The following is a 26,781-nucleotide window of genomic DNA, read 5'->3' as shown; positions in this document are numbered from 1 at the left end:
AAAAAGTTACACAGTGTAGCTTTAACAGATGTGTTTTATTAATCCCTACACCTACCCCAACCCAAAACATACCCTTACAGGTATGCAGATACGTTAATTAAATGACGCGATATTGATGTGTGTGTGCATGCCCAGTGCCCGTAGTTGTATCCCTTACTTCTTTCACCGTGCTGGACGTAGTGTGATGACATCACCGTTTCAGAAAATATACGGATTCGCTGTACACACGAAGATGGAAGATGAGCGTTTTCAGATTTATCCGCTTTGGGACCCGGTTTCGAAAAATATCGGATGCATGCTTCTAAAATGGCGGATCCGTGTGGACGAAACGCTGATACGGTACAAAATGTATACGTATACAGCTAAACGCGTCTCCGTGTGGACGGGGCCTGAGACCTTTAAAAAGACACCAAACAGGAAAGGAATAAAACAATAGATTTTTAGGCAGGGCAGTCACACTCTTTCTGTAAGACCTTCTCTCCAGATTAGTGAGTTTTATTGCTTTATTGCAGGGCGTTGGATCTCAGCTTTTGTCTTAGAAGTAAAACCAGTTCTTACATAATGATTTAAAATGTACTTTAAAGCAAAACATTGGATACTTTTTAACTAGGCCTATGTTAAGAAACAGTGGCTGCAGTGACTGTAAAAAAAATCCCTAAACATATAGGTCTACAAAGAATTAAAGGGCACATTCAATACAAGCAAGCACAGTTCTTTTTCCATAAGGGTAGTGTGGCGAGGTGGGCGTGACATAGCGAGGTCTGTGATGTGAGAGAGAGTTGGGAGAAGAAAGAGAAAGAGAACAAGAGAGAGAAAGAAAGAGAGAGAGTAAGAGAGAGAAAGAGAGAGAGAAAGAAATAGAGGCTCTGGAAACATATGGCTCTGTCTGTGGACTGCAGATCAGGAAAAGGTTTAAGTTTGAACAGTTTTAAAAACTGTTTTAAGGACCTTATGTTTTGAGAGCGCTGAAAGTGCGGCTTTATTTTGTTTGAAAAGAGAAATAAATGACCCACATGTTCCACAGCAAGCCAGCCGTATCTCCTTCCTTCAGTATCTCCTTGAACATTGTTACAGTGGTGACGAAACCCGCAAAGGAAGGAGATTGCCGCCTCCAGCATGCTGAGCCATCCGAGAGGACCAAGAAGACAGCAAGCTGTTCCGAAGCTTGCTGAACCGGGAGGTTCGGGCAGCAGCACCTCCCCCTAACCTGGCCACTGCCGCTCACATGACCCTCAACAAAATGGGTCCAATGGATTAGGCAGAGGCGTTTTCGGATCTCGAAATGGACCGTCGAGGCATGTGAGTGGCCACAGTCTAACTGGCTGGTGCACTGGTCAGTGATTCCATTGCTGTCGGGAGAGGCTCAGGCCCAGGAGCTGCCTGTCGAGGACCTCCCGGTATATAAAGATCTGAAGAAAGCGATACTCCATAGGGTTGGCCTCAGCCTGGAATAACATAGGCAGTGCTTCAGGTCCTTCAAAATGGATGAAGGTGGCCGACCCTTTGTGATGGCACAGCAGCTCACCAACTCCGTCATCACTACCGCTCCTATTTCCCCCTGATTCCCACGTAAATTCCTTGACCCGCATCCTGGGCTGGCCTTTTGGCATTGTGGGGACCCGGGGCACTTTATGGATTGGTGTCCAGTGATGGAAGTGGGGATGATGGTCCGGGTCCAGGATGTCCCACAGGCCACCCCCAATCAAGCCAGGTTATATATATATAAAGCTTATTAGCTTGGAAGAGCCAGGACATTTTTAATATAACTGTTTTTTTTCATCTGATAGATGAATGTCTCATACATCGGGGATGACTTGAGGGAAAGCAAATCATGGGCTAATTTTTATTTTTGGGTGAACAAACTCTCTATGGGGGGTACCTATTAGAGGATGGATACCCGACCCGAGCCCGACGGGTTCCGACGGTACCCGACGGGTCGGGCCGGGTTCGGACAGATATTTAGAAATGACGTTCGGGTTCGGGTCGGGCTCGGTCACGTCAGCGCGAAAAGGCATTGAACCTTTTAAATTTAAAACTGATTATTATGCAAGTAGCCAATGGGCCTGTTTAACTTGATGCAATGGTTGTTTTTTGTGATTAAAATACATGCATTATATAACCCTAACATCCGTTTTCCTGCATGCGGAAATTTGTTTATGTCGCCGTGACAACAACTCGCAACACGTGCGTGCATATTGCCCGCGGCATCCCTGTCATTCCAGTGAGCGCAACTTTGGCGCTGCTGGCAGCAGGACAGCCTTGAAGCCATCCGCAGTTGATGCAATCCTTTTTCTACATAAAACCTTGATTAGCCTAAACTTTGATGGATAGATTATGTAAATAGATCCCATGTTGCAGTTTAGGAAACATACAGTTTGAGAAAATTGGTAAGATGACTTTCATTTCAATAAGCATTTAAATTGTGTTACGTTAATGTTTTGTTCTGTTAGCTTGGGCCATTTTTAGCAGACCTTTGTTCATTTAATTTCAGTTGGCTATTTGATTGGGCTCTGTGTAACGTTTGATGCCCCGTGTGCGCGCTGATGCGCTCGTCTGTAAACATTTCAGAATGCCTTCCTTACAGTTGCTTAATAAAAGCGGGATTTCCACACAAACAAACGTGCGTGTCATTAGTATATGAGGGGAAAAAATAGATTTTAACTGTCGGGCTCGGGTCGGGCTCGGACATAAATATTTGAATGCCTGTCGGGCTCGGGTCGGGTTCGGTTACTGCTCTGTCGGACGCGGGTCGGGCTCGGACAGAAAAATGCAGCCCGATCCGCACTCTAGTACCTATCAGGCTTTGGTAGCTTTGGTAGATTCAGGGGACAAAAGCATTGAGGTCTCAGTTAGCCTGCACCTCAGGCATCCGCTAATTTTGGGAACCAATTGGCCAGCTTTTAAGCAGGTATTGGGGTGTTTAACAGTGGATGTCTCTTGGGGGGAAAAAAAGCAGAGGAACGGAAGAAGGATGGTGCGCATTGTGTAATGAATGTCAGTTGGTGAACCCACTAGCCACATTGAAAACAATGATTCACACGTTTGTTCAGTGGAGCAAAGGGAGCTTTCGCCCTCGCACCTCACTGATCTAGTAAAAGTCCAAACTAAGTTTACGGCTCTGTTCTAACCCCTGCCTGGACAAACTAATTTGATTCAGCACCTTATTGAGAATGAGTGGGGCGTGATAGTTCGCAGTTGGCCATATCCGTTACCTGAACACAAATAAAAGGTTGTTTAGAAAGAATTAGAGCCGATGCTGGATATGGGAGCAATAGAGGAGTCTCATAGTGACTGGGCGAGTCTGATAGTTTAAGTACCTAAAATAGATGGCTCTGTATGTTTCTGTGTTTATTATATCAAGGTGAATGCTGTCAAAATTGTATGCATATCCAATGCCTCAGATTGACGCATTGCATGATTGGTTGGGTATGGCTCGCTTTTATTCAACACTGGACTTAACGAAAGGATATTTACAGAGGCCCTTATCTTCAATGTCTAATGAAAAAACAGCTTTCACAACGCCATTTGGATTACACCAATGGCTCCGGGTGGAAAATAGGGCTCTGTCTGTGGACTGCAAATCAGGAAAAGCTGATTTTGAACTGTTTTGAGGACCTTATGTTTTTACACTGTAAAAATTGATATGTTCATTAAGTTATAACAACATATGTTTTTACATTGTTTTAACTCATCAAAATAAGTTAAGTAATGTTAAACTTTTTTTATTAGTTATACAAGATGTAACTCATTTTTTAAAGTCAGTTTGACATAATTTAAGTTGAAATAACTTAAACATCCAAGTTGATTGTACTGCAAAAGTTTTATTTGAAAAGAGAAATAAACGGCCCACACATTCCACAGCAAGCCTACCCTGTCTCCTCCTTTCAGTACCTCTTTGAACATTGTTACAGGTAGTTAGCAAAAAATGAACTGGCTCAGCAACTTTTTAAAAGGAGGAAACCTGCAATATTGTTTTTAGGACATGTTTGTTTACTGTTTATTTTGGTAGACAGGTTTAAAAAAAAAAAAAGGTTATGACATTATGTTAAATATACAGTATTTGTATCCTGCCCTTCTGTTCAGCCCTTTAATCTGGTCTCTCTCATGAGTCATGACAGAGACAAAAAGGAATTTGCCAGGTTTACCATAATGGCATCTCTGAATGTTTGCATGCTGACACTTCAGACCTGTGTTTATTGAACAGCTGTTGTGGAAAGTAAAGCGCTTGATGGTTAAACGGTCAGATACTCGCTCAAACAAATCTGGCAAGCGCAAGAACAGTGTTGTGTGTAGAAACCTCACATCTTTTGTGGTGATGATTTTATGTGCACTAGAAGACATTAATACAAAAGAAAAATGTGGTTTCTTACTTAAAAGATCTTAACTACTTCTAAACAGCAATGAGAGCAAAATGAGACCGTTTCTATATCTTTCTTCTCTATTTTGTTCTTCCAAATATTATTACACTGTAAACCCTAATGCTGTCTTTACTTAAACAAATCAAGTAATCTTGACTAAATATTATTAGTTTAGTCCAAAAACTCAAAAATATAAGTTAGAATAACTTATTAACCTACAAAATGCATAAACTTAAGATTTCAAGTTGTATTAAAATTATAATTAATCATAAAAAAACTCACTCTGGTCTTGCATTTATGTGATTGGCCGATTGGCCATGCAAGGAGTTCTGTCTGGCAACGAGAACTAATTCACTGATTGGAGGACATTTATAAAAGGCGGTCCTTTTTGCCTCGTCTGCTGCTGATTCAAAATAAGATGGAGACTTTTTCATTGTGATGCAATCTTAAATTCAATAAAATATTAATATTAATAGCCACGAGATCCTTCACTGTTGTGGTAATTGAACAATGTATTTATTTAATTATTATTTGCACTAAAAGTTTAAATCTATGGCATTAGTTAGACCCACACACACACCCACACACAAGAATCAGCGTATGAATCTCTACAATGGTGACAATAAAAAAAAAACAAAAAAAAAACTGATAAACAGAGCAACTCTAAACATAAAACAGGCTACAAAAACATCAGAACAAAACAGCAAAAGTAAAAGGAAATAATAAGAATCAAAGAAAAAATTTGTCACAATTTAGATGCATAATTTATTCATGCCGCAATGCATGTTGGGACCCATGGGGAAGTTTTGATTGGTTGTACCCAGCATGGTGTACTGAACTGGTGTACCAAGTTTGGTGAAACAATTTAAGTACAGTGAACGTGAACACCAAGTTGAGTGAACTTAAATATACAAGTTTTGGGAGACTCCATTACTCAATTGAATTGAGGGAACGAATTTACTCAAATGAATTGAGTTAAATCAACTTATTAGGGTTTTCAGTGTACTTATCTTTACTTTAAATGTGTCATGAACTGGCTTTTTTTCTTTTTTTTGTTCTGTTGTCTGAGGTCAACTAATGATGTTTGTGTGGTTTTTACATTCAAAAACATCATAACTAATGAGTATTTAGCTATTTTATGATGGGCGTGCCGCACTGGAAACTTGGAAGTAAATGCCCACGGCTAGGATTGGATAAGATCTGCATATATAATGATAATAATGAATATAATAATCGATCACAGGGCTCGTAAACGTCTTTATCAAGCAAAAACAATGATTTATTTATCATCCACCCGCAATTGATTGGACTATTATTTTTATAGTACACATAGCCCGCACGATCGGTCGACACCAACGTGTGCGCCGCCTTTCAAATATCAAGTAGAGAGAGACAACAGCACAGATCAAGAACGGAATATAATGAGATTCATAGTCCAGCGTGCTAAAGGTATGTGTCTGTTAGACACGTACACATAAGCAAAACGATCTATAACAATGCAATACTATTACATATAAAAACACGTTTTACTCACATAAGTGTGTTGCACCATTCCTGTCGGATCCAAATCCAGCATCGACCGGAGATTTGTTTACAAATGATCCTGCAGTGAACTGAAGTGAACACCACTGTCTTCCCTATGTGAGCTGGAACTTCATTAAAAATAAAGTTCAACATTCCTAATATTAGGATCCGAAAGAAGCTTATGCAGCGACTGTGCTCTTCCACAACCAGGAATAGCGCAATATCTTGCTATATTCTTTGGCATGTTTATTGTTGTTGACCAGCTAGCATGAGCCCTCCATGAGTCGGTGGGTGGGGCTACTGGATTAGACGCGCTGTAGATTCTGTAGAGGCGGTGTCATCGCGCAATGATGTAAGCATGAAGCACAGGACCGTTTGCTGAGCCTGGTGTCTATAAAAGCTTTTCTTTGACTAACAAGAAAGTTTTCAGCTCTGAAACTTAGAGGATATTCTTATATTACCATGACCTTTTATATATCAAAAACTCAAGGGAAAGTTGATTTCTCAATTCATCACCCCTTTAAACTTAGCACTTTGTCCTAAGTGAAGCTCTGTCAGAGTTTTCAGGGCTAATCTATTGTAATGTCAAACAGCATTTCAATGTCTTGTGGACTGATGTTTTGAATGACGTATGATTATCTGCCATAATCAGTTTCTGAAATTCCTCAGCTGAATATAAATGTTTCAGTTTGGACAACATATAACTCTTTCAGCTCTGATTAAAGAAAGCTGTTCTTATCCTGGCATTTCATGGTTGCTTGTTATTTCTGATCAACATGTGTTTTAAAGCTAGTAGATGTATCTAGGACAGGACATGTAATTATACAATTCGGGTCCGGGGCAGTGTGTCATTTGAAATGGGACAGATCTTGATATGTAGGTGAAATGTATTGTTAACTAAAAATGTAAAAATGGTGATTCATGTGATGCACATCATCTTTGATGGTGAATGCAAACATCATATATTTAGGATGTAAGGTTATCATATTATAAATTAAAATCTTTAACAGTCCCACTTTATTTTCCCAAACGTTTTACTGCAGCTGCAATGCCCTACTTGTATGATAATTTGATTGAGTTGAGTTTTTGACACTTCAGCTCTGGAAAATGTAATTTGTGATGACTCAGAGACATTATTTCACGTTTTGGTTATAAACCCATTGCTGGGCATAATGGAAACAATCTAGCCAAAGGCAGCAGTCAGCAATCTTCTTTATAAACGGAATCACAGGAAAAAAAAACAACGTTTTGAACTTCTTACTTTTTAGCTCATTCACTATAAGATAGGGTTACTATTTTCAGGACAGATTTTGACATGAGAATATACACCTCAGAACCGAGGTTTGTTGTTCTGCATGCACAAGAGATTGAATTATTGCAGGATTTGCATTGGTATTTGTGAGGATTCCTGAAAAGGGATTGGTGAGTAAAGTCAATGCATACTTTAAAAACTATGAAGGGAACTGCAGAATATCTTTCCCATATTCCTTTATCTCAGAAGTCTGGACTTTGTTTTGGTTTGTGTAAATTATGAAAATCTTCCTTCAATTTCAAAACCGATTATAAGATGGATTGATGATTTGGCAGAAGTGGGATAGAACAGGACTGTCATGGAGGAGGACACTAGATTTAAGTAGAACAAAACAGAAATGATGAGTTCTATGAAAAAAATGAACTATGGAGAATAAGAGAAAGGAGGGGAGAAGGTCTGGTGATGCTGGAAAACAGACAACTGGAGGAGTGTTTGTGGAAACTGAAAAAGTTTCCTACTTTCTGAATCATTCTTTCTTGTAAAATTAGGCCATGACTTTATTTCTGAATACTGAATATGCTTTTTTGGAAAGTCACAAAAAAAAATGTCTTGAAATAAGGAAGTAATCAATGTTGCTGTCTACACTCCACAATAGATCTCTTTATTGTAAGTCATGATGAAAGCTTACATGAAATTACAGAAATTGATTGTTTGGGTAAAGATCCTAAAATAGGCTATAAGGGCTTAATTGGTTTAGCTCCTGCATATTTAAGCGATTTTCTATTGCCCTACAATCCATCATGCTCTTTAAGATCACAAAACTTTGGGCTTCTTGCCAAATCCACTAAAGGAGGGACAGCGTTTTCCTATTTGGCTCATAAAACTCTGGAATTGCCTTCCAGATAATGTTCTGGGCTCAGACTCACTCTCCTTATCTCTTTAGCCAAGCATTCACATAATGCATCTCATAACCTTGTACTTCAGTGATACCAGCACACATGATTGTCTTTGCTTAATGTTATCAACAGCAGCTACACTAATTATTTTCCTTTTGCTTTTCTGCTTTATCTCGGGATGCCCATCCTGAGGTAACTATAGAGTCCTTCAGTCTGGATATGAAGTCTCTTATGAAGACTTCAGATGACAAACACCTGTGAAGAATTGACTCCAACCCCTGAGAGGACTTCATGCATCAACATGCACCAATGCTAAATTTCTTTTTCTATATACACTACCAGTCAAAAGTTTGGACACGCTTTCCCATTCTCTTTGAGTGTTGTGTCTCGTAGGTAAAGCTACGTCTGACGAGCGCAAATGGTAGCGTAAGCCTTTTGAACAGCAGGGGGACTTTCAAGACTTTTTCCATTCATTGAATATGGAAGACGATCGGCCGGAACTTTACTTTATAAAGTTTTAAATATGGACACTTTTTCTTACACAAACACAAATATCCCAGCCTGCCTGCATGTGCTAGCCATCTTCTGTCTGCGGCCATCCATTTTCCTTGTTATTCCATCTGGATTCTCTCTGTACCAGCCTTCAGTCATGTGTCATCTCCTGTAAGCAAGAAAGATCATATTATAACCAGATAAGCCTTTGGTGAATTATCATCTGCATTAACGCTCAGCTGTTTGAATTCCCGCTTTGCTTCATTTTGTTCTGCAATAAAGACTTGTTATTTTGACTTACCTTGTCTGCTCTCTTCTGACTGTGACAATAACAAGGAGTATAACGTGCTGATAAAATATTTTAGAGCTGAGCACACTTTTAATTTTAATTGTTTTATTTATTTCCAGATTTTCGTGGGAACACTGAGTCAGTAAACTAATCCAAATATTACAATATTATCTGATACATTCACTTTCCTCAAGGTCTATATAAAGAAAAGAGAAAAAAAGCTACTATACCATAATGTAACAATACAAAAATACAAATAACTAAAAACGTGACCACAGAGAGTTTAAAAATGGCCTCATTGGCAGTGAAAGGGCAGACAAAGGGTTCAGAGATAGTCTCCTTGGCCATGACTATCCAGACAGAGGCTCCAGAAACTGCCACCTTAGCTGTGATGGGACAGGCATAGGGTTCAGAGACTGCCTCCCTGGGATAACCAGACTTTGAAGCACTGGGACTTCTGGACTTGGAGGTTCTAGGACCACTGGACATGGGAACACTGGACTTGGAGGCACTGAGACCACCAGATCTGGTACCACTGGACTTAGGGTGCTTTCACATCTCTAGTATGGTTAATTTGGTCCGAACCAAGGGCAAACAATTATACAAAATTGCATTTTTCAGGATTTTTTGGTTCCCTTTCAAACCACACTGATTGCTTTGGTCCGAACCAGTTGAAACGAACTAAATTGAAGGCACATGACAACATTAACATCAGGCATTGGCCATGGCTTAGTTCCTAAACTGCTTTTCCATTGGTAAGAATTTATGTGTGGGAAAATTCCAACAGAAAAGGAAAAGCCAGCAAACTACAAAACTATGGAGAGACGACTGCACGCAGTGCATGGGCTGGTTTTGTCCCTGGCCATAATGCATTCCAGTGTGTGTATTTACCACAGTATGCAAACAATACATTTCTATAATGAAGTGCGGATGCGTCTGGAAAACAATGTTCTAATGCACTGCAAACAGCGAGCGTGCATCGCTCATCACTTCAAGCGGAGGCATGCATTAATTATTCTTAACTCAGACATGCTCATCTTCGAGATTATTGCCAATGATCTATCAGGTAATAATGTCATGCACATAATGTCAGCACAGCTGACTACGGCAGCTGGTTTAGTCCAAAAATGATCAGTTCTTCTTGCAGTTGGTTCGAGGTCAGATCACATTCTCACCACAAACGAACCGCTCCAGAGTAAGTTTGAAAGTGTACCGAGACCTCTTAAAGGAGTTCTCGGTACGCTTGTTTGGTCCACTTTTGGTGCGTACCCGAGTGCAATTGCTGCTTTCACACCTGACCAAATGAATTGCACCAAAGAGGGAAACGAACTCTAGTACGATTCAAACAAACTAAATGAGGCAGGTGTGAAAGCACCCTTAGAAGTGCCGGGACCACTAGACTTGGGACAACCAGACTTGGAGGTGCTAAGACCAAATACTTGGAGGCACTGAGACCAAAGGACTTGGGCCCACTGAACTGAGAGGCCCTGGGACAACAGGACTTTGGATCACCGGATTTGAAGTGACAAGATCAATGAATTTGGAAGCTCTGAGACCATCTTGAAGTGGCAAGACCACCGGACGGAAGCTCTTAGACCACCGGACTTGAGAGTGCAGGGACCACTGGAAATCGTGGACTTTGTACTGACAAAATCTGCTGGTACAAAACCCTGAGGACTTGTTGTGGATATTGCAGGAATGTCTCGTTTTCCATATGTAAATGCAGACCTGCTCCGCTGCAATGCCATGTTGTGACCTGAAAACCAAAATGGGAAACATTGGGGTAAATGTAAATGAGAGGTGACACAATCTAGACACAACTGGGAATGATCAAAGACTAATTAATGTGGACTTTTAATGTTTTCTGCTTGCCCAAATAAAAGGGCCTTATTCACAAAATATCTCAAAGCAGCTCCTAACGTGCCAATTTAGGAGAAACTCCTAAAAATAATAGGCGTGTCAGTCCTAATTTTTGGAATCCTACTTTTTTGCTCTAAGAGTATTTCACAAAGCATTTTAGCATTAAAACAAGATCCTATATTTGTGAGAATTTAGGAGTAGTCAAGAAGACTTCCAAGTCACTAAGACCAAATCACAATCAATCCTAATGGCTGTTGCGGAGTGTGGACCTTTCTCCCCTTTCTCTCTTCCACTTCACTTCTAGTCTACTCACTATCCTATCATAACAAAAAGGCAAAAATAATAAATATTATTCATTATTTTAATAAAAATAATAATAAATAACTATTACTATTTAAGTTAAGAGTGCGGCTATTGCTCTATTTTGGAAGAGCAGTCATCTGCTCATGTGATGATAATCAGGATTTTCAATCACTTCATTGAGAAAATTAGTCAATTGTTACAGCCCTACTTTTATGTAATAGGAGTAGATCAAAATATAAAGCTATAGGCGTTTTTTTCATGATTCAATAATCATGGCTGCTGTAGTTAATAACCCCTTAAAGGACAACTCAGGCGAATTTTTAAGTTTATCTTGATTGTTATATCTTTGTGAGTACAGTCTATAGAAAAATAACACACACACACAAAAAAAACGAACCGGATTGGTGCTTGCAACACGGAGTTATTACAGTTAATGCCCAGACCCGCCCCTCAGCTTAAACGGCGCTTTGGGGGCATAGACGTAAAGGGTGTCTTTGGGCCTCTTAACAGACACAAAATGCAATTAAAATGTCTGTCCAACATGAACAGGGGCCTCACACGACAACGAGATGCATTTAGCCACTTAGCCATTGTTTAAATTCACCTGTTTTAGCCGGCTAGCTGTGTCTCGCGCTGAAGTCCCGTGGGAACGCAGCGGTAGCCGGAGAGTCGAGAAGAGCATCGTGTTTATGAAGAGGCTCTGCTCATCAGCTCGTCTGTCCTCAGTATTGAACGTGTCCGAGATAAATAGTTTTCGCTTCTGTAACGTTACTGCTGATCCTGAGGAGAGGACCGCTGCTCGTTCAGTTACTCGCTCATGCTCAGTATCAGCGGCTCGTGAGTTCATCAGATCTCTCAGCAAAACATGACTCAGTTCAGTGAACGGTTGGAGTTACAACATATAATTTAAGACATTAGTTTATTTATATTCATATTTATATTCATCTTTTTAACCGGTTCACTAAAAAGAACCGGTTAAAAAGAACGATTCATTCGTGACTGGACATCACTAGAGTGATGATCCAAAAGGGCTCACGAGTGAAGAAGAAATTGTTCACGTTTGTGCCTTTCCGAATTGTAAAAATTTGCAGCGAACACTTGACTAACTTATAAAGACACAACACAGCCAGGCCGGTTGAAGAAAATGCCATTCCGTGGTGAAAGACGGGTGCAGCCACTGTGGAGGTAATGTAAACTTTATTTATCCTTCCATTTGGGCACACTCGGCTTGAGGAAAGATGTGCAATAATTTTAAATAATCTTGCTTTACACACACGACACTCTTCTCAACTGGACTGCCTATTTTCCATCTACCGCTGAGTCCCCACCGGACTTCAGCGTGAGACACAGCTAGTCGTCTAAAACAGGTGAATTTAAACAATGACTAAGTGGCTAAACGCATCTCGTTGTCGTGTGAGGCCCCTGTTCATATTGGACAGACATTTTAATTGCATTTTGTGTCTGTTAAGAGGCATAAAGACACCCTTTATGTCTATGCCCCCAAAGCATCGTTTTAGCTGAGGGGCGGGTCTGGGCATTAACTGTAATAACTCCGCGTTGCAAGCACCAATCTGGTTTGTTTTTTTTCTATAGACTGTACTCAAGATAAACTTAAAAATTCGCCGGATTTGTCCTTTAAAGGGATAGTTCACTTTAAAAATGAAAATTCTGTCATCCTTTACTCACCCTTAAGTTGTTTCAAACCTGTATGAATTTCTTTCTTCAGCTGAACACAAGGGAAGATATACTGGAGCAATTGACTTCCATAGTCAAAAAATACTATGGAAGTCAATGGCTCCAGTTAACTGTTTGGTTACTGATATATCTTCCCTTGTGTTCAGCTGAAGAAAGAAATTCATACAGGTTTGAAACAACTTAAGGGTGAGTAAAGGATGACAGAATTTTCATTTTAAAGTGAACTATCCCTTTAAATGTCCTACACAGTCCATTGTCTCTGCTTAGCAGATTACAACAGGAAAATGTGTAATACCTGCAGCTCTTCATAACGTGTTTTACAGAACTGCAAATATTTTTCCTTAAAAGTAGAAAACTATCTAGGCCTGTTGCTCATTAACAGTCTTTGAACCATCATAATATCCAGATGCCACTTCTAAAGTACAGTAAGGTTAAGGAACATCCTTGTGTTTCTGCATGTCTTACAGACATCTGTTTAAGGACCAAGACATAACAGCGGTCAAAGGTGAAGTCCTTAGAGACACATAGGGCCCTCCTATAACAGAAGCAAAGCAAATGGTGTGTATCTGGGGTTTAGAAGAGCTGCAGTAAATCACCTGAGATCTGGGAACATATTTGAAAAAACAAAACAAAACAAAACAAAAATCCACATGTTACAGACACATTATAGACAAAGCACAAACCTATAAGTTTGTAACAAATTTGCATAATGCCAGCCTATAGTCTTTATTGGCCACCTGAGAACAATGTCTACTTTGACCCCCAAACACTATACTTGTAGCTGAGATTGAAAAGTTTAGTTTGTGTTGTCAACGTCCAGAAAGGACGCTGTTTTCTGCGCTTTTCTGAGCAAATTCACTTTGCATGCATTTTAAAAGGATGAGGACTGGTTTGAATTGATATGGTAAATCGTTACAGTTTGTATCACTGTGTATAAAACTCTGAGGAAGCCTCCAGATCTGAAATTCAGATATGGTAATGTTTGTTTCCTTTCTGGCTCACGTTATAAGTAGACCAATTACAACAGACTAGTCCATCTGACCAATCAGAAAAGACTATTACTAAGGTAACACTAAGGTATTACAGAGGTAACTTTTAATAAATTTTTTCTATGCCTTATTCACATATGTATGATAATTAAGAATGTATAAGATAATAGTGGTGTAGAAATATGATTCCTCGTGTAAATAAATGATGCATTTAATGCTGAATGAACAGTTTACAATGCAAAGACTGATGGTGGAGTATGAGTCAAATCATGGTTCAGATCAAATTTAACCACAATGCTGTTTTTTGGTTTACAGTTTAATGTGCTCATTTTTTCCCAAAATGACACATCCATGGTGGGAAGACAAGACATATGTTACAGTTTAGGATTTCTATTCCTGTATAGCATTTTACCATGTTGCTAATGCGCATAGTCCCACACACACTACTGAGTACACACTACTTAAGACAACAAGCTGAATCTCAGCAATGTTTTGGACCATTGATGGTGTGGTGGCTTATTGTGAGGTGCTGTTGATGGCTGTCAAGTCTTTTATTGCCACCATATGCATGAGATTCTCAGAAGATTATGTTGGCGTCTGCAGGATGGGCTCTGAAAGGCTCAGATACCACTTCTTCCTTCTAGTTCAGGTCCACTGCAGTGTTTGTATGACAGTTGCTGTGAGTGTACATAATGAAGTTCACCCATTAAAGTTCAAACAGAGAAAACTATATAAATGTCCTTCCAGAGAGCATCACATACGAACACATTTCATTTAATGGATACTGCATAACCCAGAATGACTCTGCAAAAAAAACATGAGATGAGTTAACTGTAAACTGTTTGATGGAGATGCTTCTCAGTACCAACAGCACTTGTTTTTAACTTTGTGCTTTGTGTTATTTTTACTGTTAAAATGTTGTAAAAGACAGCGTGGTTTGAGCTAAATTGATTTTCTGCAGTACTACAATAAAAATTACATTATAAGCATCTCAAAACATACATACATTATAGATATCCAATACATTATACCATAAAATAATTGTCCTTTAAATTTTAACACTACTTATCTGTTTACTGTAGTCAACCGGATCTGGGCCGTATCCAGATCTGATGGTGGACCTGCACGTAGACACAACCACAACGCATCCCCAAAGTGTCTGAAGAGATCGTGTCAACTAGACCCTCCCCTGTGAAGGCCTCATCGACAAACAAGTCTCCAGTGTGATGACTCCAATCTTCAACCAGATGGAACTGGACAAATAATCTGAATGTTCTGATCTCATATGTCTTCTGACTTGTAATGTTTGCCTAAATCATAATCATAGACTATTCGGTTATTGTTCAGAGGAGAACTGATTTGTTGGTTGGTCGTTCAATAATTGTATTAATTGATTCCACACTTGCACTGACGCTAGGATTGGTTGACTGATTGGTTGAATTGATTGATTGATTGATTGATTAGTCGATTTATTGGTTGATCAATTGATTGACTGGTTGGTCGATTAATCATTTGATTGATTCATTGATTGCACACTTACACTGATGCTATGTCGATTGATTGGTCTATTGATTGGTCTGGTGGTTGGTCGATTAATTAATTAAGTGATTGATTGTTTGATTGATTTGTTGGTTGGTCGCTTGATTGATTGCACACTTGGACTGATGTTTGGTCAATTGGTTGGCTGATTGATTGATTGGATCGAACTATTGATTGATTGGCCGATCATTTGATTGATTGCACGCTTGCACTAGATGCTTGTTAAATTGGTTTGCTGGTCAGTTGGTCGACTGATTGGCCAGCTGGTCAACTGATTGATTAACTGGTTGATACTTGACACTTGTACTTGACACTTACACTAATGCTTTACCTGAAGTTTTGTGACTTTTTGGAGTCTTTATTGAAAGGTCAAGGTACATGTTTGCCACCATATTTTGAAAATGATTATTTATTTTAAGTGTATTTACAGTATTTAGCTTACCGTAAGTCATGTCAGGTCATGTTATACAAAACACAAGCAGACGCTGGTAACTAACAACAATGTAATTTACCTATTTGATATCCTCTCAAGGATTAAACATCTCACTATCACAGCACAGTACATTAAAGCCCCATTTTCTTAATTAAAAAAATGGTAAGACACTTGATTAATGCATAACCCAAACACAGAAACCACAATATGTCTTCTGTGTAATATTTCTCACCCTTAATATATGACATTACAACAACACTTCTATGTACACGTCAATCTGTGACTCATTGGAAATACCCTCTTATCATCCAAAGGATTATATTCCGAGAAAGATTATGATCGTCATTAAACTGGAATCATAGGAAAACGTTCTCATATCATGACAAATGTGCAGTTGTGATATAGTCTTTGTAGGGTGGCCGATCTTGCCAACACACATGCCAGTTGGTTTAGGTAATGACTCCCTGTTATATTTTTGATAAGCTTGCAATGTACGGTTGAGTTGTACAACTTCAGCACATGCGTAATACAGTGAGTCTGATCGGAAAGGTTCTGGGAAAGGTTTCTCTCCCAGACTGAAAGAACATGGCTGGTAGTAAAGCAAGATTACTTGACCCACAAGAGACTCAGTCTCTCTAGGCCTTCTGCACTGGCATTAAGGAACAAAGACAAGACCAGGACATGATACCCGCTTTTTTCCACTTCGCTTTCCCCCAACTGAGACTAAAACATCAACACTTTCACAAAAACTATAATAAGAAGTTGTATCCCGATGTCAGTTTAACTCAACTCCATATGTGGAATGGTTTTAATCAAATTCAGTCAAAGGGTTTTATATTCCCTTAAGCTGTAATTTACTTATTCTAACCATGTAGGATGTGAATGACTTTATTTGTTCAACAGCCTATAGTTAGTAGACTACAAGAAACAGATGACTATAAGAGGTAAAACTTGAGCTGTTTGTTGTTCCACTGAGCTATAAATTAACTATATAGTTGGTTTGTTGTGACGTCTGTGCACACATGTTGGTCGTTGCGGGGTCTGGCTCTTTAAAGAGTTCAAGTGCCCTAACTTTGTTGATTCATTCTTGTTGATTTTTATTTCCCAGGAGGAAAAACCCCAGTCTGACATCGGTGGCGAGTCACTGAGGCCGGCCGCTGACGTATGCTGAAAGAGGATGGGGCAGCAGCTAGCAGCTTCAGTTCCAGCCAATATTTTCAGCTGCAAAAAAGTGACTTACAGAGAAACATAAGTCTCAGGTCTCTCTAACTCATTCAGACACAGCATCCATTCCAATAGATGTCAACTTTCTCCAGGGCTGGACTGGTAATCTGGCATACCGGGCATTTGCCCGGTGGGCCGACGCACTGTGGGGCCAGTGGTGTTTTTTTTTTTTTTTTACCACTGACAACATGCAGCGACAGCGGCCCATTGGTTTGTCTTCTGACCAAGCCGAAGTGAGAGAGACCTCCCCTCCATATTAGGCGCTTTTTTCTATTTATTTATTTATTATTTGAGCGCATGGAACTGCAAAGGTGAATATCCGCAGATTCCGCACAGCGCAGCCGCTGACGAACGTACTATGCGTTTAAATGCTGCTCTATACGGCACTTTGACTCCGAATTTAGTTGTATTGTTCGGATCTTTTTAAATTTTCAGCCATCCGAATGGGCTAGCAACAGGCAGCACACATGGCACGACTCGTGTTTGTCATTAGTCTTGTATTTTTGTTTTATTTATACAACTGACCACAGGTCATAAACCTGAAATAAGAAATAAAACAGTGTTACAAATATATCCATTGAACATATAATGCAAAATAAACAACCATGAAGTAGTTACAATAAAATAACTAGGTCTATTTCTGCTGTAAATAAGATTACACTATAATATAATCTCCTATACAGTCCTACACAGCTGTATAGACACCGCAGAAACTACATTTCCCATCACGCATAGCGGCGCAGCGCTACTGCGCATCGCATCTGCGCAGCGCTCGTGCGCAGAGTATAACTATCACACGAGTCAGCGGGTAAAGTGCATTAATCATTATAACACTGAAGCTCAATGCTTTACTGTATTGATGCAACTCCTTTGCCTACCACACAACCGTCTGTTACATTTGTTCACTTGGTAATTTGTGAATTATCCTGCGTTCCAACATATCGCAACCCAGAGAACTGAACAGTACACGCGCTAACCTAACTATGAATCAAGTCTCTCAGCACGGACTAAACGCAGCCAATGTTGATAATTACACAAGTATGAAACTTTACACATTCCTGAATTAAAGTACAGCAGACCGTAGCTTATGATGAACTTTCAAAAGGTTCTAAATTCGCTACATACCAACGGGCTGTGTGCTCCTGATGATGGGTTGTGAATAACAATAGACGTTACTCTGTATGTTTATAAAGAAGCTTCCGGCGCAACTGCGCATGCTGATACCCAAATTACCATCGCGCAACAAAATAATCATTATGATGTAAATATATTATATATTTTTTGCTTAAATAAATCCTACTGTTCCCAATATTTTAAGTAGACTTTTTATAACCATGAATTTTACCACTATTATTATTTATTTATTTTAGTGACCCAAAGAACCGAACACCTCCCACTTGGCCGACTGATGCAAATCCAAGGAGGCCACTACAAAGTAACATGACTTTTCACAGTAGAAACAACAACTTAAAAGTCAAGTTTAGCAGCATACACAGAATTAACAAATGCTTTCTAATGTTATCATTTGCTCAAAAGTACTCTCTAAGGAGGTAGGCACCACCACCTTGCCTCCTACTGAGTGTAGGTTTGCCCTTGAACCACTCAGCCGCCTTCCAGGGTTACCCACTACCTAAACAATAAGTGTCTCTTGGGTACCCATTGGTAAGGACTTTATACTTTGTGCTGGTCCTCAACAGGAATCAATACGACCAGTCTCCGCACATCCCTGCGAAGAATGATAGTAGAAAGTAAGGTAGAATCTTTTGCCTGGGTCCTAGCAACAAGGGGGGCAGGAAGGCCTATACAGGTCGCCACGTCAGCATCCCGGACCACTCCAAACTTGTCCGGATAGGTGACAACGATTCGACCGAGCCGGAACTGCCCTCTTAAGGCATTCTGGTCTGCGATCCAAACCAGATCTCCAACCCGGACACTTCTTTCCACTCTGTGCCACTTATGCCGGATAAACAAGTTTGGTCCCGCTAGTTCACTCCACTTTGACCAGAATTTGTCAACTCCCGCTTGAATAGCCCTCAATCTACGCCAGGAGTGAGTTTCCAAGTCAACACAGTGCATATCTCCTCTTTGTCCAGTGCGTCCCAGGATGAGGGAGTTAGGAGTCAAGTACTCTACTGCATCTTCTTGCTCTTGCGCCTTGGCGTCGATGGGTCTTTCGTTAGTTAAGTTGGCTGCTGAGTAGAGAAGAGTCTGGAACTCCCCCCAGGTGTAGCTACCGGTCGTTCCGCCGAGACTATTGAGAGCTCTTTTGATAAGTTTAACAGCTGCCTCGGCCGCTCCATTTCTGTGGGGCGAGTCCGCAGGATGGAAAGCCCACTGCCATTTCGTTCCATTTTTTGCTGCTATGTCCTCAACAGCCACCTTCTCTAAGCATGCTAAATGCTTGTGTAGATCTCTCAGAGCTGACTTGGCACCTATGAAATTTGTGCCTCTGTCAGACCATAACTTCCGAGGGTGCCCCCTCAGGGCAGTGAATCTGGAGTAGGCTTGAAGAAAGCTCTCGGCAGACAAGTCGTCAACAAGGTCCGCGTGGATGGCTCTGGAAGCCATACAACAATACACAACTCCCCAAACCTTTTTCTTGGTCCGTTTCTTTACTGCATCTCTGACCTCGAAGGGACCGAAAAGGTCCAATGTGGTGTACTCAAAAGGGTTTGCTCTGCTAGTACGCTCATGAGGAAGGTCGCTCATTACTTGTTGGCATAGCTTTGCTCTTTGCTTCTTGCAAGTAACGCACTCGTTCATAATCTTCTTGACTGTCCTTCGGCCTTCTATGACCCAAGCTTTTCTTCTCGTACGTAACAGTGTAGCAGCAACACCTTCATGGTTGGCCTTGTGAGCTTCTCTAGCCAGCAAAGTCCCCAACCATGACTGGAAAGGAATCAATGGTATTGCTCTACGGTCTTCACTCCAAGATTGTACTCTACCGCCACAGAGCAAGAGTCCTGTGTTTCCATCTTTAGTTACAACTAGGCGGTTCAAGGCTGTAGTCTTAAAGTTCAAGCCGTCCTGGGCAGCAAGGGCTAAGTCTTGAAAAGCAACTGTTCTCTCTTCTACAGATAGCTTAGAACTATTTGCCTCCCACTTTGCTGAATTCAAGGCTCGGTTCTTCAAACTTAGCCAAGATTCTGCAGCTCGTCGAACCCAAGCGACAGTTCCACATAGTTTTGATAAAATACTGAAACGTTTGGGCTCCACCAGGCGCACAAGAGCCACACTCCAAAGTTTCCTTCTCTGCCTTTCTACTGCTTGAGTTGGACCTTGGTCTTCAGGCAGTGGTTGTAGTATATTAACTCCAACGTTAGCGCCATTATCAGTGCTGCAGGGTCTTGCAATCTTTTGCGATTGAGCTCTAGTGGTTACAGCTGAGAATGCTTTTCTTTGTAGCCTTTTCACCTTATCAGCAACTTTGGTCACAATTTCGCTGGCCATCTTCACAGGCCATTCAGCTTCAGGTCTTTTTAGGAATTCAGGGCCTTGTTGCCATTCTGACTCTTCATCGAGCTCTTCAGGAGTTGCTCCCCTAGTGACGATGTCAGAAATGTTGAGATTGCCGTCAACCCACCTCCAGTCGTCCACTGGCCCAGCCATCTGTATTTCACCGATTCGGTTGGAGAAGAATGTTTGGTAGCCATAACTATCCTTCTGGATTGCCCCTAAGATAGTTAGGCTATCCACGAAGTGGACCCAGCGTTTGACCTCAAGGCGGCAGTGCTTCTCAAAATACCTTTTCAACCGGGTTGCGAAGACAGCGCCACATAACTCTGCCTTGATTACGTCCCCTTTCTGGTTGAGAGGAGTAAGTTTGGCTTTCGATTCAACAAACCTCACAACAACTCCTCTTTGTGTTTCCCAGCGGAGATAAAGCACGGCGCCGTAGGAAGCCTCACTCCCATCCGAAAACGTGACACCCATAGGGCAGCCCATGGCTCCAAAAGGTGTGAGACTTCTTCCAAACTTAATCTTGCCAAGTCTCACGTACTCTTCAAAGAGTCTAATAGCAGCCTCCCGGATTTTTTGCGACAGTGGGTCATCCCAAGTATCTTTAGTTGGATTACCTATACTTGCTTCTTGGTAGGATTCCCTTACAAGCATTACTCCTTTCTGCTTTGCTGGAGTGCCCAAACCGATAGGGTCGTAGAACCCAGCGACCTGACTTAGAAGTACTCGACGAGTTAAGGGGTTTGGAGTTCCACTTCTTACTTCCTCTTCCTTCAAATCAATTTCCGTCCTCATCTTGCCTCGCTTCTTTGAGAAATTGATGGACGTCAACACCCGAAGTTTGTCGGTCTCTGGTTCGTAGCCGACACCCAGTGCTTTACTTTCTTCGTCTCGCATCTGATTAGGCAACACAAGAGTCTTAGGTGCAGACAAAGTTTTCTCACTGTTACTGGAGTTAACTGCGGTTTCTAACCTCCCACTTTGGGCTGTCAAAACCCACGGCTTTAAGGAGAAGCCTCCAGCCTCCAAGATCTTTTCAACTCCGTTGGTGATCTTTTCCAGTGTTTTGATGTCATTGTGGGATGTTAATATGTCATCGACATAGCTGTCTTCTACCAGAACACGCCGTTCTTCAACCATGGCTGCAAACTGTGGAAGATTAGCAGTCTCCCTCATAGCGACCTGGGCAATACAACCAGCAGGTTTATCACCGATGTTAACTCTGACGACAGCGAAGGTTTGAATCTCATCCTCTGGGTTGTCTCTCCAAAGGAATCGATGAAGATGAACTTCTTCGTCTTTAAGCCAAACAGAGTTATACATTTTCTTCACGTCGCCTAAGGCGGCGTACAATCCAGTCCTGAATCTTAGAAGGACTCCTCTGATCTGATTGAGGACGTCTGGGCCTTTGTACAAAAGGTCATTTAAACTCACCCCGCAGAACTCTTGGCTGCTGTTCCATACAATTCTTACAGGGGTAGAGGAGGAGTGTGGATTTGGTGCGATTAAATGGCTGATGTACCACTTCGGCCCCTTCCAGCTATCAAGTTCTTCTTGAGTGAGTTTGACGGCAGCTCCCCTAGAGATCATCTCGTGGATTTGCTCCCTGTACGCAGCCTTCCATTCCGGCTCCCTCTCGAGGCGTTTCTCAGTATTGAGGAAAGTTGCCTCCACTGCACGTCGGTTGTCTGGCAGTGTCGCAGGATCTCCTTTCCATGGATAAGTTGCGTCCCAGTGAGGAGACTTGCTGTGCTTGTCGGCTTGCACATAGGTGAGGCATTCTTTGATCTTTTCTATTTCTCTTTCCTCTCCTAGTGTCATTTCTTTACCACCAGGGGGACATCTACCGCATTTGCAGCCACCGCATTGAGGGTCGCAGGCAGCACCGACGCTGTCCCACTTGAACCAATCAAACATTTCTTTGTTGGTGACCAAAGTACTCCTGAGGATTGTTCCTCCATTAACTACTTTAGCATTGGCAAGTTCAGTTGGGTCAACAAGGACTTCTTTATAAGCCTTTGAAGCTGATCTCATAGAACGTGCAAAATGAGTTTCGGACCTGTGCACCGCTAAGTCTACTTGCTCAAAGAGGTCAGGATGAGCTCCACCGACCGTTATTCCCAGAGGACCATCCCAGAGGACGAGGTCTCCTTCCACTTTGATTGGCTGTGGGACCAGGCGACCTTCCCTATGACTTATTAGAAGGTCGATCTTCTCAGGGCGGACCAAGTCGTGAGCGGCGATGTTAGGAAAGAATTTCAGTAGTTGCTGTGGTGTGACTGCTTGGTTCACTTTCGCAATGTTCTCCAGGCCGTAACATAGGAGCTTGTGCTCCGCCACTGTACCCTTCTGTGTTTTTACTCTTATTCTCAGAGTATACCTTCTGGTAGCAACTATCTTCTCCATTCCTCCAACTCCTTGCACAATCAGCTTGATGTCTTCGCCTTTCAGCTTAAGACGCTCAGCGGCTTCATTTGATATATAATTGGTATCTGAAGCAAGATCGATTAGTGTACCGATTAGCTGACCCGAGTTAGTCGTCACGGAGAGTAGCATCATTACTACGGGGTACTCTTTTGGCTCACTATTTGAACTAGTGCACACTGTTGTTGAAATCTTATTCGAGAAAGCTTCTTTGACCTCTGCTTTTAGCTCTGGAGAGAGCTTGGCAAGAACCTCCTCTTGTTTGTCTGTCAATCCAAGTCTCTTTGTCTCTACTCTCACTTTGCATTGCTCTTCATTCTTTTTATCATTCTTTTTCGTCTGTGGCAACGGGCAGAGTAAGTAGTTGTGGTCTGAGGACCCTCCTTTCTGACAGTCTTCTTTTGAGCATAGAAACCTTTCAGTGCAGCAGCCATCCTCATTATGGATGCGCAAACATTTGAGGCATACTCCTGACTTCTTTAACTGAGCTTTCTTGCTTGACAGGTTGAGCTTCTTGAAGGCTTTGCATGCAAACAATCTACCTGCGTGCTTTTCGTCTCCACAGGTTATGCATGAACTAGGTTGAGAGCCCTTTTGGATTGATGTAGCCTTGGTAAATGCCTTCTTTTCTCTACTCTTTTCCTGTGACCTCTCAGTATAGTCTTTTGAGCTAGGCTGCAGTTGATCTAACTCTTCAAGAATGTCTTCCTGTTTTTTCAGGTACACCATTAGACAATCGAAGTGATTTCTGGGTGAAAAGCCGCTTGCAGGGTCGTTCTTATAAGTTAGCCACTTTTCTTTCAGGGAGTCTGGTAACTTACTCTCAATCGACTGTGCTACTAACCGATTTTTCACAGCATCTTCTTCCCCCAGGACTTGGAGGTCACGAAGAGCTCTCTCCACAGCTTGAATTAGTTCGATCGTCTTTCTAGGGCTGTTTCCCCTTACAGGTGGTAGGTCATGTACTTCTTTTGAGATAAGTAGCACTATTTTCGGCTTGTTTCCATATTTGTTGTCCAGGAGCCTGAACACATCTGTAGCAGATCCACAGCTAGACAAGACGAGTTCTCTTTTGACTTTGTCATCTAAACTTCCTATAAGATGGAACTTTTTTATATTTTCCAAACCATGAGGGTTCCCCAGCTGCTGAAGGTCCTCCCATTCAGCTTTCCAACGGTAGTAATCTCTCATGTTACCAAAGAATGTAGGCAGGCGCGCACGTTCCAGCATGATTTGGGGCTTGAAATTGAAAGGCCCTGGGTACATGTTGGGAGCACCTTGGACTTGCAATTGCGTGCTTGTAGCATTTGGAAGTCCACCATAACTGAGATAGGTGGGAGCGATGGGTGGGTCATGCCGAACTTCGCTAATAGGGATGTGACGGTCTACGGGATAGGACAGTTTACGGTTAGGAGAAGAACTAATAGACGCGGCGGCTTGCTCACCGGTCTGGCTTTCCTCGTCCTCGTCTTTCTTCCCAGTAACTTTCAGTTTCACCAGTTCTTTCTGCTCCTCTTCATCTTCAGACCAAGTGCTGCGTTGCCATGCCCACTTATCCCACAGTCTCTCTTGTCGCTTTCTCATCATCCTGCTACGGTCTCTAGATTCCGTTAGTGCGGCATGAGGAATCATTTCTGTCCACTCAATTACTAGCCTGTTGACTTCACAGACCTCTCGTTCTAAGTTTCTATTTATCAGTTCACACTCCTTCCTAGACAGCTGCATATGGTCAGTTGCTTCGGCCTGATCGAGGGCTGAGTTAGCCTCTTTAACGAGGGTGGAGATTTGCTCCTCAGCAAATCTGGTCCAGAAGCTGTTTTGGATGAGGTGTTTAACTGCATCAAACTTGTGATTGCATTCCAATGTTTTCTCGTCAACCTGATCTGCCTTTTTTGTGGCCTCTTCGTCTTCTAATTCTCGTAGGGCCATAGCAAAATCAAATCCTGCATCTTCTACTCTGGTATGATCTCCTTTGAACTCTCTCCACTCAGCCTTTAGATCCCTTTCTTCTAGCGCATTGGCCCTGGAGGTGAGATGATTGGCTCTTTTAGTGAACGCAGTCTGGGCTGCTGAACGCTTCTGCCGTAACCTCTCTATTGTCTCCTTTTCTGCCATCTTGTTAATTTGCTTCTTAGTTTGCAGACTAGCAAGTGAATAGGCCGTATAGATGGGCTTTTAGCTTAACTAGATAAGGTAACCAGTCACTGATTTATTTTTCTGGTCTTCAGAACAGGGCCACAATGTTTGAGTGGCAGGCCTAAACATGGTTTATGACTGTTCGGATCTTTTTAAATTTTCAGCCATCCGAATGGGCTAGCAACAGGCAGCACACATGGCACGACTCGTGTTTGTCATTAGTCTTGTATTTTTGTTTTATTTATACAACTGACCACAGGTCATAAACCTGAAATAAGAAATAAAACAGTGTTACAAATATATCCATTGAACATATAATGCAAAATAAACAACCATGAAGTAGTTACAATAAAATAACTAGGTCTATTTCTGCTGTAAATAAGATTACACTATAATATAATCTCCTATACAGTCCTACACAGCTGTATAGACACCGCAGAAACTACATTTCCCATCACGCATAGCGGCGCAGCGCTACTGCGCATCGCATCTGCGCAGCGCTCGTGCGCAGAGTATAACTATCACACGAGTCAGCGGGTAAAGTGCATTAATCATTATAACACTGAAGCTCAATGCTTTACTGTATTGATGCAACTCCTTTGCCTACCACACAACCGTCTGTTACATTTGTTCACTTGGTAATTTGTGAATTATCCTGCGTTCCAACATATCGCAACCCAGAGAACTGAACAGTACACGCGCTAACCTAACTATGAATCAAGTCTCTCAGCACGGACTAAACGCAGCCAATGTTGATAATTACACAAGTATGAAACTTTACACATTCCTGAATTAAAGTACAGCAGACCGTAGCTTATGATGAACTTTCAAAAGGTTCTAAATTCGCTACATACCAACGGGCTGTGTGCTCCTGATGATGGGTTGTGAATAACAATAGACGTTACTCTGTATGTTTATAAAGAAGCTTCCGGCGCAACTGCGCATGCTGATACCCAAATTACCATCGCGCAACAAAATAATCATTATGATGTAAATATATTATATATTTTTTGCTTAAATAAATCCTACTGTTCCCAATATTTTAAGTAGACTTTTTATAACCATGAATTTTACCACTATTATTATTTATTTATTTTAGTGACCCAAAGAACCGAACATGTATACAATCGTATGATATGGAAACATTACAGGTTCTGTGATGAATCAGCTGAAAACAACCGCGAGCATGTATTCATGACAAGGTAAAGTGGAAAACGGCAACACACAAGTGTTTCACTTTAGCAGAACCACAATTTACATTGCAGCTAAGTGAAGAAATATGGTGTTTTGGAAGAAACATTTATTAAATATGTTGCTATATTACTTAAATTAATACTGCAGAATATAAATCACTTTTATAGAGGCTGTTTTCGTAGTTTCTACAGGTGTTTACATTTTTTTTTTAACTTACAAATATAATAGTTTATTATATATGTTTGGTAACACTTTACTTGAAGGGGTGTGCATAAGACTGACATGACACCTTCATAATCATGACATGACACGTGTCATGAATATGAAGGAGTTTTTATGCATGTTTATGACAACTGTCATTAAGTGTCATTCGCTTAATTATGTCATTTTTAATGCAATGATGACATTTCGGAGTTGTCTTTGTTATGACAACTTGACATAAACCAATACATCATAACCTGTCAGTGTCTTTGTCATGACAACTTGACATTACCAAGACAACATAACCTGTCATAAACAGACATGAAATGACATAGCAGATTAATTATCAAATTTAAGAAACTACTTAGCTTTTTGGGTTTACATTACATTAGTTGCTAGGCAACGTGGGGGAGAGGACTCTGGCGTTGTCTGTTCACCGCTTCTCCACCCACAAATCATGTTAACTTTACTATTAAATTTAGATTTTATTTTATTTTATGTTTGTGACTAGTC

The 26,781-nt window shown here is 41.2% G+C and overlaps 1 protein-coding gene across 1 annotated transcript; it reads right to left on the bottom strand.

Moving 5' to 3' along the window:
• Window positions 1–18,525: 18,525 nt before the first annotated feature.
• LOC137082607 (uncharacterized) lies at window positions 18,526–25,980 on the bottom strand. Its single transcript, XM_067447902.1, has 2 exons — window positions 25,728–25,980; window positions 18,526–25,141 (listed from the first exon to the last, which is right to left on the bottom strand). The coding sequence occupies exon 2, from the start codon at window positions 24,850–24,852 to the stop codon at window positions 18,526–18,528; it is 6,327 nt and encodes a 2,108-aa protein (XP_067304003.1). The 5' UTR covers window positions 24,853–25,141; window positions 25,728–25,980.
• Between the last annotated feature and the right edge of the window lie 801 nt (window positions 25,981–26,781).

The sequence above is a fragment of the Pseudorasbora parva genome, chromosome 1, assembly GCF_024679245.1.
Source record: "Pseudorasbora parva isolate DD20220531a chromosome 1, ASM2467924v1, whole genome shotgun sequence".
NCBI classification, from domain to species: domain Eukaryota; kingdom Metazoa; phylum Chordata; class Actinopteri; order Cypriniformes; family Gobionidae; genus Pseudorasbora; species Pseudorasbora parva.
This window is presented reverse-complemented; position numbering and strand designations above follow the sequence as displayed.

What these genes read in the sequence shown, in the direction of transcription:
- LOC137082607 (XM_067447902.1), bottom strand. Translation starts at nt 24,852, where the DNA reads ATGGCAGAAAAGGAGACAATAGAGAGGTTACGGCAGAAGCGTTCAGCA.